General features: G+C 44.9%; 1 protein-coding gene across 2 annotated transcripts in view; it reads left to right on the top strand.

The window, feature by feature from the left end:
- The window catches only part of adgrl1a (adhesion G protein-coupled receptor L1a), a 129,406-nt gene that overhangs the window by 102,728 nt on the left and 6,434 nt on the right, over positions 1–20,244 (top strand). For both annotated transcript variants that reach the window (XM_086132178.1, XM_086132177.1), the window contains exons 6-22: positions 332–596; positions 2,331–2,658; positions 4,386–4,673; positions 6,821–6,924; positions 8,176–8,361; positions 8,442–8,480; positions 10,612–10,792; positions 10,907–11,029; positions 12,379–12,584; positions 13,048–13,221; positions 14,557–14,766; positions 15,578–15,798; positions 16,033–16,099; positions 16,293–16,384; positions 17,000–17,168; positions 17,979–18,134; positions 19,220–19,316. In XM_086132178.1, the coding sequence (XP_085988304.1) occupies positions 332–596; positions 2,331–2,658; positions 4,386–4,673; positions 6,821–6,924; positions 8,176–8,361; positions 8,442–8,480; positions 10,612–10,792; positions 10,907–11,029; positions 12,379–12,584; positions 13,048–13,221; positions 14,557–14,766; positions 15,578–15,798; positions 16,033–16,099; positions 16,293–16,384; positions 17,000–17,168; positions 17,979–18,134; positions 19,220–19,316 (2,906 nt within the window). The remainder of the gene's footprint in view (positions 1–331; positions 597–2,330; positions 2,659–4,385; positions 4,674–6,820; positions 6,925–8,175; positions 8,362–8,441; positions 8,481–10,611; positions 10,793–10,906; positions 11,030–12,378; positions 12,585–13,047; positions 13,222–14,556; positions 14,767–15,577; positions 15,799–16,032; positions 16,100–16,292; positions 16,385–16,999; positions 17,169–17,978; positions 18,135–19,219; positions 19,317–20,244) is intronic.

Raw genomic sequence — 20,244 nt, 5'->3', positions numbered from 1 at the left:
GAAAAAAAAAGTTTAAACCACTGTGACATTTTTCATAGTCCATTTTTTTTTTTTTTTTACTCATGGTTGGCGACACGGAAGGAGAATCACTGCAACTTTATGCATAACTTAAAGTTGTGTTTATATACCCTCTGGACTTTTACATTTTTGGGCCCTATAAAAATCTAGTCATAATCCCTACATGCTACATAGTAAGGGAATGGTTGCCAAACTTTCTGCTCAAAAACTCACAGCCTCAGATGTGCTTATAATTGATGACATCCTACTGAGCCTCCGCACGTTCGGGTCCTCTTGTAGAAGTGCCTCGACTGATCTCCTCGCCCCTCCGCAGGTTGCCCAACCGAGTGGACGGGACGGGCTTCGTGGTGTACGACGGCGCCGTGTTTTACAACAAGGAGCGCACGCGCAACATCGTCAAGTACGACCTGCGCACGCGCATCAAAAGCGGCGAGGCCATCATCACCAACGCCAACTACCACGACACCTCGCCGTACCGCTGGGGCGGCAAGTCGGACATCGACCTGGCCGTGGACGAGAACGGCCTGTGGGTGATCTACGCCACCGAGTCCAACAACGGGCGGCTGGTGGTCAGCCAGGTGGGAGAGCGGCGCGGTGCAGTGCGGCACGGCACAGCAGCGGGGGGTGGGTGGGGGGGATTAAACTAAACCAGAAATCTCATTTGACCAATGCCGGGAGGTTAAATGTCACTGTGGGATTACACCAAGCAGAAAATGAGGAAAGTTGTCGTATCTTTAAAACTAATCGGCCTGTATTGTTTGACCCTCTCATTCATCAAAACTAAAATCGCCAAAACTCATCAAGTGGATGTCATATTTTTATGACTCCTGGCTCATAGCGAAAAATTGTGAATAATGAATGCTGTCCCTAATACTTTTTTTTTCTTCACCTCTTTGGATTTTTTTTTCTGTGAAACCGATCCCAAATCTCTTCTATATGAGTTGTATTTATTTATTTATTTTTAAACTTAGATGGCGCTGGGAATCTTATGGCACAAAAATATCCGCATAAGTGCACTGTATCAAATTTTGGTGACCAATCGTCAATGTCTTCATGTAATTCTGTGACAGCATGCAAAGGCGCTTATAAATAAAATGTATTATTATTATTATTATTATTATTAAACACATCATGTTTTTCTTCGTAATTTTTCACCTTAAAAGTGAATTCCTACCCCCGATTTGAATGAAAAAGTAGTACGGCTCAAAGAGATTGCGTTCATCATTAACAAATTGTTTGTTTTCTGCTGACTTTGATTATTCGTCACGCTCATTCCGACGTCGGCTTTGTGCCGACGCGTACACTTTGACGCTCCATTAAACCGAAGCGAAAGCACAACAGCATGTCTGACGGCCAATGTGAAGGTTTAATACCTTTGGAAATACACGCGGTTGTTCTTTGGCTTTGATGTTGTCTTTTACGGGCGGAAATTAATCAGCCAACGTCGATCAATAGGTGCAGTTCAAGCGTATTTCCAAGTGATTTACATTCAAATACGTTATTTTTATTCTATGTCTTGCAAAGTGACATGGTCTTATTTAGCATACTCCATGCGTATGAATAATAATATTGCCTTTTATAGAAGCAAAAATCAGTTTAACCATACCTGGCACAAGGTGGCTTGTCTTGTATGTCTTTAAAAGTGAGCATTTTCTAAGCAGGACCGATTCCTCAAAATGAACCGAGAATCTTGTTTTTGATTGAGAGAAGTCACCTAAAATATGCAGAAAATTTCAAGAATGTCGCAATAGCTTGTCGGACATGTTCGAAATCAACTGTGGAAGAAAAACAGCCCTCTCTGGCCCATCTTGTACTTCTTTCTTAGTGCTTCTCGGTTATTTTCTGTTATACGCCCCCTGCGAAGAAAAATTTGGCGCCCCCTCAAATCTCTGCCGCGACTATAAAAAGTATAATTTGTCTATAAAACTCTTATAAGTACACCTATAACTTGAACATGTTTTTTTAGTCTGTCACAGAAAAAATTGAAAGTGCATCAATTTGCCTGAAATGAAAATAAATAAATGAGAGAGATACTGCCACCTACAGTAGTGGATGTACAATTACACTTTATTCTTGTATGGCAAAAAACAACCACCCACCCCAAAAAAACCCCACATATTACTCAGGTCACCGACCCCCCCCCCCCCCCAGGTTGGGGGTGGGGCCCTCTATTTGAGAAGTACTGCTCTAATTTGATCTGCAAGAAACCATTGCACTGAGGAAAAACAACCAATCAGAGACAGAGGGCGTGACTGACAACGTGCCACTTGTCTGAGTGTTTAAATCGAGTCTTCTGTTTGATTTGTGCCCAGGTGAATCCTTACACGCTGCGCTTCGAGGGCACGTGGGAGACCAGCTTTGACAAGCGGGTGGCGTCCAACGCCTTCATGGCTTGCGGCGTGCTCTACGCCGTGCGCTCCGTCTACCAGGACGACGACAGCGAGGCCGGCGGCGACCTGCTCATGTACGCCTACAACACCAACCACGGGCGCGAGGAGCCCGTCAATATCGCCTTCCCCAACCCGTACCAGTACATCTCCTCCGTCGACTACAACCCCCGTGACAACCAGCTCTACGTGTGGAACAACTACAACGTGCTGCGCTACCCGCTGGAATTCGGTCCGCCGGACCCCACCACAGGTTGGCACCGCACTTTGGGCCCGTAATAAAGTAAAAGAGCAATTAATGTCAATCTTAAAAGTTGCAAATTGCCGAGATAAACCTCGGCGAGACCCGTCCGAGTCGCGCAATCAATCTGAAAGTGACAGGCGACTATTAAAAGTTGACACTGCAAATAAAATGAAACCTTTCTGCTCTCGACTGTGACAGCAAATGTTATAAATGAAACGTAGCCCACGGCAGTTAACTCGGGGTTAGATTTATTCAACAAGCTCACATCTTATTTGCATGAAAATGTATTTAAGCGTCATCAGTTAACATTGCTGTTTTCACATCCTTTGGCTTTTTTTTTTTTTTTTTTTTTGCTGGATATAATTCCACGTATTTTTTTTAATCAATTTAAAATATCTTCCCTGTGTGACACCTTTGTGATAATTTCAGCTTCCAGTATATCCTGTTTCCACTTAGTTTTTTCCCCTTATATTTTACTCACTGTACCTGTTTTAACCCTTTCAGGGACAGCGGTTACTACAGTGGAAAGCTTGCCACGTTATCAGGTTACAGGGTGCATGAAAGGGTTAATGGTGAATTTGGGGTTTTGGGTAGCTATGAGCTATTAAAAAAAAAACAAAGAAAGAAAACAATGTTCATTTTTGTTTATTGATACAACTCTTATATTGAGGATCTTACTAGATTAATGTTCACGCTGCCTTCAAATTAGCATTCTGTTTTGCTCCAGATTGACTCTTTTGATTGGTCAACCCCCTCAGAACCTCTCCTCGCCTCTATTCCCGTCGACATCTGTCTGCAGCGAGCGCCAACAGGCCGCTTTTAAATCTCCAGCTGTTGTCGCAGCGGCGACGGGAAGGCGCATCTCAACTGCTCCGTGTCATCGATAATGAAAAAGTCGCGGGCGAAAGTGATAAAGCAAGTGGGTTGGGAGGAGGAAGAGGAGGATGAGATGAGCATCTTGGCAACGCGTCAGTGTAAGAAGCGAGCTCCGGCGGAGCTGGAGCCACATGAAGGTCTTGTGTGAGTGATGCGCAGATGTGCGCTGCTGCGTTTGATCACTCAGGATTTTGCCGTTGTGATGCGTGGCTTTTATCTTCCCATTTAGTCTTGTTGTTAGTGATGGTGACTTCTCCCGTACATTTGATCAATTATTTACTCCTGCCTGACTTGTGATGGGGCCTTCTCGCTATCTCATCGCCCCCCTCGCCCACCCAATACCCCCTATAGGGACACTCTCTGGGGGATGCTTTGAAGGACCCCAAAAAGTATTTGTAACCCCAATTATTGCCAGGGCTGTCTTTCAGAAGTGCCATTTTATATTCCCTTTTGAACCTTGGGCAGACGTCATCTACAGTATTCACATACATCTCTCACGCTTGATCTTATTTGGAGCTTTTTGCTGCCGGCGTCTTACTCCAGTGTTACCTCGAAATACGAGCGACTCGGCGCCATTCAGACAATTTTAGCGCTTTTATTTGTGGGCGAAAATGTTAGCTGTTAGCTACCTCATAGCATCTGTGTTGCGGTATCAAAACTCTTGAAGCAAAAGCTGGTGGAAACAACACGCAACATATGCATACAGGCAATTTAATGAAACTCACAGGCATATATTCTTTATCCTCTGCAAAGTAATATTTTTAAATCCTTTTTGCCAGTCTATGTTGCTGTGCATGTCAAATTTTTATCCAGTTCACTTTACTGAAACACTCCCTAAATATTTTCTGTATTTCTCTCAGGTCCTCTGACCACCACGCAGGTGACCACCACCTTGGCGGCCCGACCCTTCACCTCCAGCACCAGCCCCTCCACCGCCCGACCAGTTGCTCCAACCTTGCGGCCCATCGGCTCCATCAACAAGCATCCCGACCTCCGGGCCATCACGGCCACCGTGCCCGTCAACCGCTGGACACCGCCGTCCTCGCAGGGCCCCCACGTCTGCGAGAGTAAGCTGGTGCGAGGCGTCCAGTGGCCCAGCACGCTGAGAGGGGAGACAGTGGACCGCCCGTGTCCCAAAGGATCACTTGGTAATGGACGTTTCTTTTTAATGCAGATAATGATTCACCGATGCGACAATCAGTTGCAGTATAACGTCGACCACTGCAAAGGAGGACTTAGTCAGTGTCAGATTTTTTTTATTTTTGCCTTAAGTACCGGTGGCTGTTATCGGCAGCCACCATAAGTACCCGATACCTTAAAATAAGGCTCGTACCGGCTGCATACTCATACCTGGTATCTCGCCCATAGATAACATACAACCATATCAAGTCAGCATAACCAACTCTGAGTACACACCAAGACCCTTGATATCTAAAATTTAATTTAAAACGATGATAAAAAATATTTGAGCAAAGACCTTGTCAAACTGCCGCAGTATCGCCCCATCTACTGCTGTGTAGGGTTCACACAATGTCAGGCTTTTTTGCCTGAAGTATCAGTGGCTGGTATCATCAGCCTCCAAGAGTACCCGATGCTTTAAAACAAGACCGGCATCGGCACAATACCGAATCCTTTCATCAGGACTCACCCATCCCTATTACAGAGTGCTATTTTACTTATTCAAAAGCACATTATTAGCTTTCTTTGTTGGTGTTTTTCATTCATTTCAATGGAGAAAGATGAATTGAAATTTCAAGGCACTGTTGTACAATATTGTCGAGAGCTATTTTCTTAGCTCATTGTTTTGGGGGGGGGGGGGGGGTTGGCACTGGAACAGATTAAAAATGTTTTAAAATACGATTGTGCACTGTAAAAATCCAAATTTAAAAAATATATTGCTTAAGAAAAAAATGCAATACTGGGGAGCACTTTTTATTCCATGTGAGTTATGCTCAAAATGTCCTCTATGCACGTGATGCCATGGGGGGAAAAAACATGTAAAAAAAATGTATCTATAGTTTTGGTCTTGTCGCGTCGTCCTGACCAGCAGGCAAACGTCCCAGAGGACTCGCAGATGAAAACTGCTCCTCCACAAATGAAAGGCTCATCTCCCACAGAAAGCGAGCTGATTGAAAGTGGCGAATAATGAAATGAAAGCCGAGGCAACACAGGCCTCATCTCCTTCTTCTTTTTTTGGTCTACCTTCTATTCTTCCAAACGTGGCAGCCGGGCAAACTGTTATTTCTTCCTCTCGCTCTCCTAGTGTTGTTGTTTGCTGTGTGTGCAGGATGTTTCGCTCAGTGGGAATACATTAACGTTACATTAGCCGCACTAAATTAGCTCTCGAAGCCAATCTGCATGCGCTGGACAACAGCAGGAAATAGGGCGTTTAAATGCAACAACGCGTCGTCTCTGATCCTTTTGCTTGCTGTGTTGTCTTTAATCGCTTCTCCTCGTCTTCTTTTCTTCGCTCTTGTGTTTGCATTTCGATGCTGGTTGCTTGTGCTCGTAGCGGACGGACGCTTCTCCGGGCTCATCCCAGAGTGCTGTCCTCTCCGTGAACCTGCTCCACTAAACACGACATGCTGGATGGAAATGACAGCCGGGATAGAAGAAGACGCTTCCCTTCGGGGTGGCGGGGAGGCTTTTATACGATCGCAAGGGATCATGTGTGATGTGTTTTTTTTTTCCGTACATTCTTTGCGTTTGGGTGCATTATAAACGGTTGCTTTTTTTAACAGCGCCTAAGCCTATTTCTGAACCCGTCGTCTCCACCCCAACTACCCGGTTTACCCCGTGTCCCTCCGTTACTTAGCCCTTTAGCGGCCAGCTGTGACAAAGAATGGACGCATCCAAGTGACGCCTAAATCAATTTCTGTGGAAGAGAAAATACATTAGGTAGTATTAACATAGTAATAGTTTCTACAATATTAGTCTGCGAAGAGTTTAGCACCAAAAAAAATTGTGATCCAATCTTACTTTTTAATGTAAGTGAGGAAAATCTTAAGGCTAAGCATGGACCCTTGAGGCACACCGAATGTGGCCTCAATTACACCGTTCCTTTTTGTTGAGGTAATCAAGAAGGCACAAATTTTCTTGACAAAAAGCTTTTTGAAATCACGGTCGCTGTGATATATATCTATATATATATATCTCTTTTAGCTGAATAAATTTGGGCAAACTTGCTCTGTATCAAACATTGAAATTGACTTCATTTAAAACACACTCACACACTTTCTGTCCTTTAATTGCACACACCTAATGCACTTTATCTCTCCACTGTGCTGGTCTCCAGGTATCGCTTCATTCCAGTGTTTGGCCGAGCAGGTCATGTGGAACCCACGCGGTCCTGACCTGAGCAACTGCACCTCCCCGTGGGTCAACCAGGTAGCCCAGAAGGTGAGACCCCGGAGCCTGCTCTTCTTGGCCTCCTTGTGGCCTCCTGGCCCTGCTCCATGCTTCCCCACGTGGCTCCTCGTATATTTACATATCTCCAAGGCTGGCCTTATTAATATACACACTCATTTAAGATGGTCCTACATTACCACCCATCTGCTCTTAATCCTTAATTAACTCACTCTCGTACACTTGAAGTCAAGTGAATTTCCATTATTTTTAGCAAGCAGGTCAATCCAGTCACTCCCAATCAAAAAGTTAAATGTATTCATTTAAGAATATGTTTATTAAACTTCCTGGTATTGTGTTTCTATGGAACAGGAATAAAGTCCCTGGGTCAGTTTGACCCGGGGCGTGTTTCATGATGCAAAATGTCACCACTGTTACCTTGAAATTGATTACTTGCTTTAAAAAGTAAGGGAGTGTCTTTACCAATGAGTTGATTTAAAAAAAAATAATGAAGTTCGATTCCACGTTCATTTATTGTGGTTACATTCAGCAAATACTGGCAACCCTGCTTCGCATTAAAATGACATCTGGTGACATTTAACCATAAAGTTCGTTTTTAGTAAAAAATTGAATTAACCCTTTCAGGGACAGCGGTGCATGGAAGGGTTAAAGACAACCTTTTGCCAGACAAAAATATGGCGTGCTAAACTTTTTACAAAATTTTATTTCATCAAGTGGTTGCAAAAAACCTCCAAAAAGTGTCCTTGTTTTAACTTCCAAACACGTAATTGGCAATTCAGCTACTTCTAGCGATAATCAGCATTGTGCCGTCAATTAATCGACTAATTGGTTCACCCCAAGCGAGACTCCCTGGCGATAAAACGGCCTTCTCTTGAGTCCATTTAGGCATGTCTAACTTTGGTCTGCTAGCTTTCCTGGTGGAGAATGGAAAAGTTTCATGCCGTGAATAATCTCCTGCTTTTGGCAACGATCGATAGCAGCCGTGCAAAAGCAGTCGCTCAGGGTGTGATTTGTGAACTGAGTTTCCACTTGACAGTGTGTACTACAAGGTTTGTTTACAAGAGGAGCTGTGATGAAGATCCCTTTCTGAGGGTCTGGGGAAAATGATAACTCAAGAGAGACTTTTTTTTTTTTTCATGGAGACACAAAAGGCACGTCGCTTTCTTTTTGCTTCTCCTCGACGTGTGAAGCCGCGCGGTTTGAAATCTTGCGGAATCAAAGGGTGTTGTTTGTGCCGGCTCCTCTTCAATCAAACACGTTGTTGGTGTGCATTGCGCTCTGAAGATCAAAAGCGGCGAGAACGCGGCGAACATCGCCGCCGAGCTGGCCAACCACACGCGAGGGCGGATCCAGGCGGGGGACATCAGCTCGTCGGTGCGACTGATCGAACAGCTCCTGGACATCCTGGACGCTCAGTTGCAGTCCCTCAGGCCCGGCAACAAGGAGTCGGCCGCTCGCAACTACAACAAGGTGGACTCCCGGAAGTCGTATCGATTGATGCCACATTTTTTGAGGTCTTTAATTCTTGACTTCTCTTCTTGTCCATCCAGTTCCAGAAGCGAGAGCGGACATGTCGGGCCTACATCCAGGTACTCTTTTGGCTGCCAAACTTTCCACACTTGTGAAGGAGTATGAATCCTCAGGGAGCCTCATTGCGGTCATCTAATTAGTGTTTCTGTCGCAATTGGCAGGTTAAATTAGAGATCAACAGCGGTTGCTTAAAGAGACAATCTAACGGAAAATGTAGCGTTTATACTTAAACAAATGGGAATCAAGCTGTAGTACATCAACATTGTATGGAAAAAAAATATTTGATGAAAAGCACGGCATTATGAAGAGAATAATGTTTAAGTACAGGGAATATAAAATAATCGTGAAAAATAATTTGCCAGATTAAAACTGTAAATTTGGGGGGAAAAAATGTGCAAATAAGTGAGAATACATGTGCCACTCCGAGACGCAAGTTGTAATATTATGAGAAGAAATTGATAATAAAGTCGTACAGGGAGAGAGAGAGAGAAAATAAAGCTGATATTTCTTGCTGGAATATTGATGTGAAAACAAAAAAGTGTCATGTGAGGAAACCATTTCATTTTCTGAGAATGTCATCGGTGTGATGAATGGGCAGCATTGAGAGCCCAATTCCAGCGAAGCAGGCCGGCGGGGCAGGTGTGCAACTCCGAAAATATTTCATTTCTCAAACGGAACACTTTGGGAGGATGAAATGAAATGAAATGATGACAAACGAAATGGTCTGAATGTCCAAATAAACCCAAGTTTGGAACTTCCTTTTTGTCATCGACAACAAGGACAAGACAGGAGTGGCGGAGGGATCTGATTGGTCGCCACAAAGGACCAGGCTAACGAGAACAGGCACACCCAAAACAAGGAGTCACAACATGAAACAAAACAAAATTGAATCTCTTGTGCCGAAAACGTAATTTTACAAGAGCAAAATCGTAATGAATCCTATTTTAAAATGTAAAATTTTCCAGGCAACACTGAACAAGTAAACTCTCCATTTAAAATACCCCCCCGTGCCGCCGTCAACGTGACTTTGTCACGGTCATCTCCCCCACCTTGAGCCTGCTACACAATATGTCTGGCAAACATGTGGTTTGACGTGAGTATGTGAAGCGTTTTGTCTTACCAGGCTGCACCTTTTCAATATTTCAGCAATTTCTGCGCTTCTCAGAAACCTGTAACGTAATATCACGGAAACACACCGTGTGCATGCGTGCATGTGTGTGTCTGTGTCCCTGTGCCTGCGTTTGTCCTTGAAGTGATAAAAGGTGGCTTTCTTTTCTCTTTGACCTTTCTGCAGCACACTGTTACATGAGACCGCGTATGCTGTTGTTGCTTGAGGAATAGCCCGTACGCGCTATTTTGGACACAATTTGGCAATGATGGAGCCAATTTGAATGTGATGGAGCTTTTATGAGCCGAAAAAGCTCTGCCTGCCTGCCTGCCGGCCTGCCTGCCCGCCGTGGCACGAGCGACAGAGTAAATCTTTCATTGTGAGAGCCCCCCCCCACCCCCCCCACTCCCTCCAAGACAATGACATGATTCATCAAACAGGCTCCTCAAATAAAATGGCCTTTAAATGTATTTTATTTGGGGAAATAGAATGTGTAATATGTCTGTCATGGAGTAGACATCAAGTGGAGGGCGGCGAGGGAGACAAGATAAAGAATAAATGCCAAGAGTTGGGCATTTTTGACATTGGAGTGGTTTGAATTGGGCAATAAATCCGAATGGAGGAGGACGAGGTCCATTTGTAAATCTTTCTTCATTTAGGAATTTCCTTTTGGAAATGTGAATGAATGGTTATAACTAGAATTTAAGACATGGGATGTTTTCAATTAGTCAAAAAAAATTGGAAATTTGAATTTTTAAAAAATTTACAAAACTCTCTTCGTTAGGGAATTTTGGAAGCGGAACATTTTGAAGTTGGACTGGTTTTAATCGGTCAGGAAATGTGGAGCAATGTGAAGTCTCTTATTCTGAATTTTATTTGCAACATTTGGGTGTTTTGGCAGAGGAGAATCAATGCCTAAAATGTCCTCAATGAGCTGAACATTTTGCCGTTCGGACTGTTTGAATCAGTCAAGGGAACTGGAATTGGAACCTTTGAAATGTTCAACGCTTCTTGTGGAAGTTGCTGATTGTCCAAAAAGTGTGTGTGTCACTCGCTACACAAGAATGTACTGTGGGTGGCAGGCGGTGGTGCAGACGGTGGACAACCTCCTCCGTCCCGAGGCGCTGGACTCGTGGCAGGACATGAACAGCACTGAGCAAGCGCACACGGCCACCATGCTGCTGGACATTCTGGAGAAAGGAGCCTTCCTCCTGGCCAACAACATGTACGGGAGTCGCTTCTCCGACCGGGCGGCCAACATTGGTGAGCTGCGATGACACTCGGCGAAAGCTTCTTCTTTTTTTTTTTCTTTTTTTTTTCCATCTGATCATCTGATTCGAAACATCTGTTTGTTTGTTTGTTTTTTTCCCCTACAAGAACTGGAGGTGCACGTCCTGAACACAGAGATGGACCTGCAGGACTTGTCCTTCCCTCTCAACCACGCCAACGACAGCACCATACATCTGTCGGCGTCCACCATCAAGCAGTACAGTCGCAACGGTCAGCAATGCAAAAATTCCTTCGAACAGGATCGGGATTTTTAGAATGAACACATGGAATAGCTCAGTTTATTCATTCTTTCATTCATTTTCTGATCCGCTTTATCCTCACAAGGGTTGTGGGGGTGTGAGGCCCTATCCCAACTGCCTTCAGGCAGGAGGCGGGGGACACTGTGAACTGGTAGCCAACCAATCGCAGGGCACACAAAGACAAACAACCATCCGCACTCACACCAAGGAACAATTTAGAGTGTTCCATTAATCTATCATGGATGTTTTTGGAATGTGTGAGGAAACCCGAGTACCCGGAGAAAAACCCACGCAAGCATGGGGAGAACATGCAAACTCCACACAGGAATGCCGGAGCCGGAATCGAACCCTGCACCTCTGCACTGCGAGGCCGGCGTGCTAACCAGTCGACCCCCGGGCGGCATTATTATTATAATAATAATTATCAGAATCATTTCAAACAAGTCCAGTAATCACAATAGCTGATAAGCATGCGTGCTTTTGTGTATGTGTGCACATGCGGTAACGATCGCGGGAAGTTGGTTGCTTGAAAAGTAGATCTTCGGTCAAGAAAAGTTGGGCGCCCCCGATCTAAATTAATGCAACAAGTATGAGAGAAGTCTTAGACAAAACAATACATGTTTATTTATATGGTGCTAATAATGTAAGTGCCTGGTGGATCGCATTTATGAACATAGCGAACCGTGAGTGTCCCACGGGCCATGCTTTGCTCACCCTGGTCCACTTTAACACTCCAATCACTCTCTTCACAACCCATTTGCATTTTTATGCAAGCCTAAAGCAACGACTGAGTTAGTGCTTCATAATAACAGACTAATCAGATTAACGAAAAGCGCTGAGACCATTTATTTTTCTTCCGCCCGGCGACGGTTTGGAGTCTTAATAGAATGGCCGGGCAGGCATGTCGATCACAATCAGGCCCGCCGGTCGCACCCGGCAATCTCAGCAATCTTCCGCTCTCATCCCAATCCCTCCTCTGTTGTCTGTCTGCGCTCGGCAACCAGATTAGAATGATTGAAACAAACGCACATGAAATATTCATACGGAATAATAAGAGATCCGTGAATGCTTGAGGGATGAATGTTCCATTGCCCTCCGCATTAAATCTGGCTCGCCGTCACCCACTCAAATGAAACGCTCCTTCCCATCATTCTAACCTTCACTAACTCCCTCCCTTTGTCTCCCGCTCTCTCGCCCTGTCACTCCACGCCCTCCATATCTGTCACTCTTACCGCCATTAGCATATTACGCCCCCGTTTCGACTTCAATTTGCGCTCCCTTTTTTTTTTAACTTTACACTCGTCTCTCTGTCTCTCACAGGGCAAGTGAAGGTGGTGTTCATCTTGTACAAGAACCTGGGCTCCTTCCTGTCCACCGAGAACGCCACCGTCAAGATGGACGCGCGGTCAGCCCACGGCCGGAGGCGCCTGGCGGTCAACTCCCACGTCATCTCGGCCTCCATCAACAAGGAGTCCAGCCGCGTGTTTCTCACCGAGCCCGTGGTGTTCACGCTCAAGCATCTACAGGTGGGTGCTTCGCTGATTTCAAATGTGCAAGGCGAGTTTTCAGCGGATGCTGGAAAAGAACGTCCGACTCCACGAGCGGCGGATAGTGATGACTTGGTTCAAAAACATGACAACGAAAAAAAAAAATATATATATATATATATATACACACACTAGTATTATTAGGGGTGTGTATCCACAACAGATGATTCAATACATGGGTTGCGAAACGATTCAAGAACGGCTCTCTTAGAGAGTGGATCGATTCGATTCGGTTCGACTCAGTGAGATTCTGATTCCATTGAGAGTGTGTGATGCAATGACTTTTTTTCCTTGCCATTTGGCGTCCATTTGAATGAGCTTGTCAGTACTTCAAATGCGCCATTTCCTTCTTGGATAACATTTCTCAGATTTGTTACATAACTCGATATCTTTTAAAGTTCAGCATGATTTAGTTTGAAATACTGGGTTTTTCTTCTCTCAGTTGGAGAATTATTACAGCCCAAACTGCTCCTTTTGGAACTACTCAGAGCGCTCCATGACGGGCCAGTGGTCTACACAGGGCTGCAGGCTGCTGGAGACCAACAGCACACACACCACCTGTTCCTGCAGCCACCTCACCAACTTCGCCGTGCTCATGACGCACCACGACAACGACGTGAGTACGCGGGAAGGCCTCATTCGACGACTTGTCGGATTTTGAACCATCTGATGCGCTCGTGTGATGAAGACCTTTCAGAATATTTTAGGGTGATTGAAAAAGGGCAATCCCGCCCCAAAAAATATAAAAACATGAATAAATAGCTGATTATTAACTCATTCAGTACCAGCCAATTCTGGACCAAATCTGAAAAGACGTTTAAAAACGTCTTTGGGAGTGAATGAGTTTGGGGATATTGGGACTTTGTTGCTAGATTTAAAATACTATGTACACAGAGCAGAGTTCCGAGTTTCCATGCAGTTTTTAGCACGTGTCATGCCCCTGGGCTAGCCAACCTGGCTGTCGTAGTACCATGCGTGCTAGCATGGTCTTTGAGCTCTCTTTATTCCATCAATCGCTCATTCGTCAGCTCTATTCCATCCTTTGAGTTATTAGGCAATGAAAGTAATTTAGATGTCAGTGTGCAAGTGAGATCTTATATTGGTGTTGTGACATTAGCAAACATGTTGTTCTTTTGAACGGCTCCTTTGTGGTGAACGATGAGAACCGATTTGCAGCTGTGAGTGGGCCGTTTGGGTTCTTTTAAAAAATATATATGCTAACCAATTTGGTATTTGGTAAGATTGAAGCAATCTGGTTAAATATGCAAAATATAAGGTAGAAAATAAAATGTCTCCAAATTTTGGAGCGTGGAATTTACTAGTGTATGTTTTGATAACTTGACTTGTCCTGGGAAAAGATGACATAGTCCTCGAAACGTCCTGGAAAATAATTTCAAGAAAAGAGAGGTAACCCTGAAAAAGTCCCATGATATTACCAATGAAGGGATAATTGATTGTTAATTTTCCCGATCAGTGATGAAGGAAATGCCTGGCAGTGCCCCTCCCCCCCTCTAATGGCCATGCAGTCCATCAGTGGGAATAATTAATGCAGACACATTAATGCACGCTCCACGGCCTGACAGGCTCTTTGTTTCGAAATATTTCTCTCTGTCCGTCTTTCAAGCCAACACTAGCAGAGGCTTACAAATTCCTGTCTTCCTCTTTCCAGCCGACATTCACATGATTTTTTTTCTTTTTTTTTTACCCAGGACGTCTTGTCTCTTGTCTCCGCACTTTAGCTCTTTGCATATATTTACAAATATTAAATGGAGCGATGTTGCCTTTCCTCTCCCTTCCACCTTCGTTCTGTCGCTCTGCGTGCTCATCGCTCATCCCGGTGTCTTCTTCTCACTTTGTCTCATGTTGTTGCCACCTCTCTTTGTCTCATTTGTCCTCACGCCCCCCCCCCCCACCCCCTTTCTTTTTCCTCCGCTTCGCGGGGGGGACTCAGTTCCAGGGCAGAATGCACGAGCTGATCCTGTTTGTGATCACCTGGGTGGGCATCGTCATCTCGCTGGTGTGCCTGGCCATCTGCATCTCCACCTTCTGCTTCCTGCGCGGCCTGCAGACCGACCGCAACACCATCCACAAGAACCTGTGCATCAACCTCTTCATTGCCGAGCTGCTCTTCCTCATTGGCATCGACAAGACCGACTACCAGGTGAGCCTGAACTGTGAATACCTTGTAAATTCTGTCGGCTCGAATCGGGAGGGGCGGGGAAGATTGTACGCGAGCACAGGACATTTCATTAGGTACCCCTGTACCGACAAACGGTGCACCTTTACAAAGATCATAAGAATCAAGCATTAACACAATTGTCATTCTTCCCTTTGTCCATGTTGATCAGCTCCATCTGGAAGTCGGTGTTAGCACAAAACATTCAGGGCTATACTAGAAAGCAAAAAACAAAAAAAGGCAAGAAAAGCCTACTAGAACATCCATCCATCCATTTTCCGAACCGCTTGATCCTCACAGCCAAACTCTATTTGTGGTTTATCAGAGATAGTTTAACTGATGCCATGTGTCTGCTGATTCCCATTTAACATGAATTTGAATGTGATGGGTTAACTCATTCAGTACCAGCCAATTCTGGACCAAGTCTGGAAAGACGTTTAAAAACGTCTTTGGGGGTGAATGAGTTCATTGTAAACGTAGCCACATTCCGATTCCCAGACTCGTGCAACCACATTACGTTAGGTGTTTATTTTTACTCCCCCCGAAAAACATTTCTTTCTTAGTGAGTTGCAATGATTTATATTGGTCTCATTATTTTACATCCCAAGAAAATTGGCATTTGAACAGGGGTGTGTAGACTTTTTATATCCACTTGAAGTCAGCCCAGCCTCTCTTTTTTTACTGCACCAAAATACTGCATTTGCTGATAGTCTTCCTTCTCTTCTGTCCTCTCCCCCTGAATTTCCTCTTTGCTCCTCCATTTCCACCCCCCCCCCCCCCCCCCCCGTCGCTTCAGATCGCTTGTCCCATTTTCGCCGGACTGCTGCATTTCTTCTTCCTGGCCGCCTTCTCGTGGATGTGTCTGGAGGGCGTGCAGCTCTATCTCATGCTAGTGGAGGTGTTTGAGAGCGAGTACTCCCGCAAAAAGTACTACTACCTGTGCGGCTACTGCTTCCCCGCGCTGGTGGTGGGCATCTCTGCCGCCATAGACTACAGGAGCTACGGGACCAAGAAAGCGTATGTGCCGAGACCGGCCCTCATTCTTTTTTTTTTTCCACCTGCTGATTCAGAATTCCCCCCGGCGGGGAGTGTAATATCACGCGCCTCCCCGCAGACCGCCCTCCGTGAACACACTTAGCCAAAAGCCTGATGATTAGCCTTCACATAATAATCCGCCGAGGCAGACAAATAGTGTGACTCTGTTTGAGCTCACTTCGGTCTAATTCCCTTCTCCTCTGTGTGCCACTCCAGATGCTGGCTGCGGGTGGATAACTACTTCATCTGGAGCTTCATTGGACCCGTTTCATTTGTTATTATGGTATTAGCTTTACTGTCTGCCAGCGTGATGGCTCTTTCTCTCGCTCACGTGCGCTTTCGATATTGCACAGTCAAACCTGAAGAGTATCTCATGGCACTTGGATTGAGGTTATGGAAAGTGCAAAGGCGGGCGTTTTGCCCCCACGCTCCACTGCGCTTTTATTTGATTGGTCTCTCTCGCTCTCTTGTCTTAGCTCAACCTCGTTCTGCTGATGATCACTTTACACAAGATGATTCGAAACTCATCGCCGCTCAAGCCTGACTCCAGCCGTCTGGATAGCATCAAGTGAGATGGACTTTTGAGCTCAGACTTTTAGCTTATTTCACTTTTTTTTTAACATCTAGTAATTGTCACCAAACTGAAGTCTTCAGATGAGTTCAGAATTCAGAATATTTTTTCTTCCCAGGCAATATGGAAACAGTGACGCCTTGATTTACAAGTGACTCCAAAGAGCTTTATGGATGCAAGATATCGCTCAGCTAAATTTTGTATTTTAATTTTTTGCTTTAAGGAGTCAAACGTTGAATCGCCAGATGATCTCCACGCATCAATTTTTGTAAAGATGTTAAAAGACGTGAACTCCTGTTAAAGTTGAAAATAAAAAACATTCTTCCTTAACAACCCTAGTAAAGGGACCAAAATGAATGTCTTGAATTTGATATGACGCAGAGAAGCCTATTCTTTACAAGCCTTCAAAAGGTTAATTAATTTTTCATTTTAATTATTTTTAAAGTATATAAAATACTAAAGCTCCGAAATCCTGAAAAATAGAGACCACCTTGCAGGACTGTGTGGGCATGTTTGCCGAAGCTGACCTTCACCTGTCAAAAAAATATGTTGGTAATTTTCTGCTCACCTTTCTAATGACTCTCTTTGATGTGATGGCGTGCTGTCTTCCAGGTCGTGGGTGTTGGGTGCCATCACCCTGTTGTTCCTCTTGGGGCTGACGTGGGCGTTCGGCCTGATATTCATCAACGAGAATTCTCTGATCATGGCGTATCTTTTCACCACCTTCAACGCCTTCCAGGGCATGTTCATCTTCATCTTCCACTGCGCTCTTCAGAAAAAGGTACCTGATAAGGCTACAGTTCATTCTGGCCCATAATTTACCCGCAGATGCCAGTTTGTGATCGTCACGTTCACATTTCTTACATTCTGTCAAATTTTCTACAAATGAAATGAGGACGCCTAGCATTTTTGGAACCCATTTGGCAGAGTCAAACAAAGCCCCCCCCCCCCCCCTTCCTTGCCAGGCCCAGCCCCGCAGTTGTTGTGAGCATAGAGGCACATATTCGGGTATACTGTACTACCACTTGAAAAATGTTTCATACGGTTACTTTTATCCCAACATCTAATTCAACCATCCATTTTCTAATCCGCTTATCCTCACAAGGGTCGCGGGCGTGCTGGAGCCTATCCCAGCTGTCCTCAGGCAGTAGGCGGGGGACACCCTGAACTGGTTGCCTGCCAGATGTTTCCCTCCTCCAACACACCTGATCCAAATGATCAGCTCATCAGCAAGCTCTGCAGGCACCTGATAACAATTTTGCTCATTTGAATCAGGTGTGTTGCAGGAGGGAGGCATCTAAGACATGCAGGATGTGGCCCTTGAGGAACCGGAGTTTGACGCCCGTGCTATAAATGATTCAGATTCATTTTCTGCTGACACATACTTCAGTCAGTAAATCTCTAACCGGCATTGAACATCGCTGTGGGCGTCGTAGGAAAATAAACACATGGCTTAGCTTGAGAAGAGTTGTAGGTGACGGGGCAATACATATACTTCCCGTCACTCGACAGCCCGCCCGCAAGTTATGTTCCACTCTATTATGTAGACCATCGCTGCTGTCGTAAATGTGTTTTTGCCTGCGTGTTGCAGGTCCACAAGGAGTACAGTAAGTGTCTGCGTCATTCCTACTGCTGCAGCCGCGTGTCCACCAGCAGCTCCCACGGCGCCATGAAGAACTCCGGCCTGCGCGCCAACAACCGTTACTACAGCGGCAGCCAAGCTCGTCACGCGGCAGCCCACAGACAGGTGCAGGCAAGACGGACGCACTTTGCGCATGCTTTTTGCATGGCACGCGCTCGCTCGTTTATTATTTTTTTCCCTTTTTTTTGCCGCGTTTGGCGGAGAATTAGACCGTGCTTCTGTCAGAGATTTTCTCGGACAAAGTTAAAGAAATGACTCGGCACACAGGAAAATTGTCTTCAATATCGGCGGGAGCGGATCTCTGAGAGCGAACGACGGTTAGTTGCTCCGCGATCACACTCGCCTCCCTCTCCGCCGGTTCGAACTTTTATTGCAAAATACAAGAAAGACACTGCCTCCGAGATTTGCACCCCGCGCCCCCCGGTAATGATCTGATTTACCCGAATACACAAGTCACAGACTTTGCTGATGACTAATGTCCACCTGGGCGCGACAGCTGTTCCCAAACTGTCTTTTGGTATTCAACGACTCTTTGTTCCCAATTTGTTTATTCCCACTCTGTGATTGAATTTAGCCCTTGCTTTGACGTGATTACTCAGGAAAGGCCCTCCGCCTAAACGGCCGACACCTCTGCGCTGAGTATGTCTAGACATGCCCAAATTATCCGGAACTTTAAACATGATACAATTTTGTTCGTAGATTTCTCTATCAGCTTTCGATAAGTTGGTTTCGCTTAATGCTAACACAATGCAAACGCTAATGAGTGGCATTGTTGTCAATGTACTAAGAGGTGTCTAATGTGTGTGTGTATGTGTGTAAGAGAGACCAAGACATTTTCCTTGCTAAACCTATTTTTTGGTCTCTACCTGCTATTTGTGCAAAACAGCAATCAGGAAACTCACAGCATCGGAAATAATACTACCAGGCGATAAACTGTTTTTCAGAATGGGACTATATCAGCTACTGCAATCATGTATGGCACATCTTATAGTTATTTGACCCTCTCTTGATGACATGACATTGCCTCGTCGTCTTCTCTTTGCGTATCTTGTTTTCTTTGTGGCTTATGGCAAACCGCGCAGTTGTGATTACAGCATCCCTGCTGAGCTATAAAAGTCCCCCCACATCCAGCACACGTTTCTGTTGTTTGTTGGGGTTTTTTCCTCACCCTGCACTGCTCCTTCCCTCAGAGTCGGATCCGCCGCATGTGGAACGACACGGTTCGGAAGCAGACGGAGTCTTCCTTCATGGCGGGGGATATCAACAGCACGCCCACGCTCAACCGTGGTGAGTTTTCCTTCTCTTGCGCTCCACAGTACGCTGATGGAAATTTAGCAGCGTGTCACAAAAGCTGTTAATCTGGAACCATAGACCTTTTTGCTTCAGGAACCATAGACCTTTTTGCCATGACGTCACATGTGCTTCCAGATGGTGCCGCTAGTAAATATACGCTCCTATTTTATATGACCAAGGCAGAGCGATTGAGAAAACGGGCTTAAATGATCATTTTAATCGCCTTCTTTACTGCCCAACTTTGAAATTGTATGAAGTGAATCGCTCCCAATAGAGAGCCAAAGCCGGCTATAATTTATATTTCAATTGGTAAATTGATTCAAAAGCAGATGGAATGGAAATGCAGTCATCGTGAACATGCTAAATGAGGGAATGGTTAATTAAGTGACTTTTCATTTGCTCGGATCAATGGCACGCATGTACACTTTTGAGAGCAAAATGGATTGCGTGCCATTGAGCTAACGTTAGCTAACTTACTAAAAGACAACCCAATGAAACCTTCTATTTTCAGTCCGTCCTTTTTAAGGTGGTTACGCCACCCTGTCTTACAATTTTCTCTGTACAACTATTTAATAAATTGAAGCCATTCTGGAGTATTTATTTTAATAACACCCCCCCCCCCTCTCCCCAAAAAACGGTTAAATTCACTTAGAGACTACAGTAGTCATCCACTTTTCTGCCACCCCGTGCATTTTAACAACAACCACAGTTGAAACAAAGTTTAATAATAATGGAAAAGAAACAGATAATTGTGTATAACTTAATTAAAAACAATAAAACCAGTCATAATCTTTAAAAAAAAAAGTAATTTAAAAAATAAAAGCAAATGAGACACTAAAATAAAGGTTCATGGCTTTGAGGCAGCGGTGTCAAACTCATTTTTGTCGCGGGCCACTTCGGAGTTCCGTCTTCCCTCGGAGGG

This window comes from Hippocampus guttulatus, chromosome 16 (assembly GCF_054856545.1).
Source record: "Hippocampus guttulatus isolate MCC_2025c chromosome 16, RoL_Hgut_1.0, whole genome shotgun sequence".
NCBI lineage: Eukaryota > Metazoa > Chordata > Actinopteri > Syngnathiformes > Syngnathidae > Hippocampus > Hippocampus guttulatus.
Note: the sequence above shows the minus strand (reverse complement) of the source record. Positions and strands in the feature narration are given on the sequence as shown.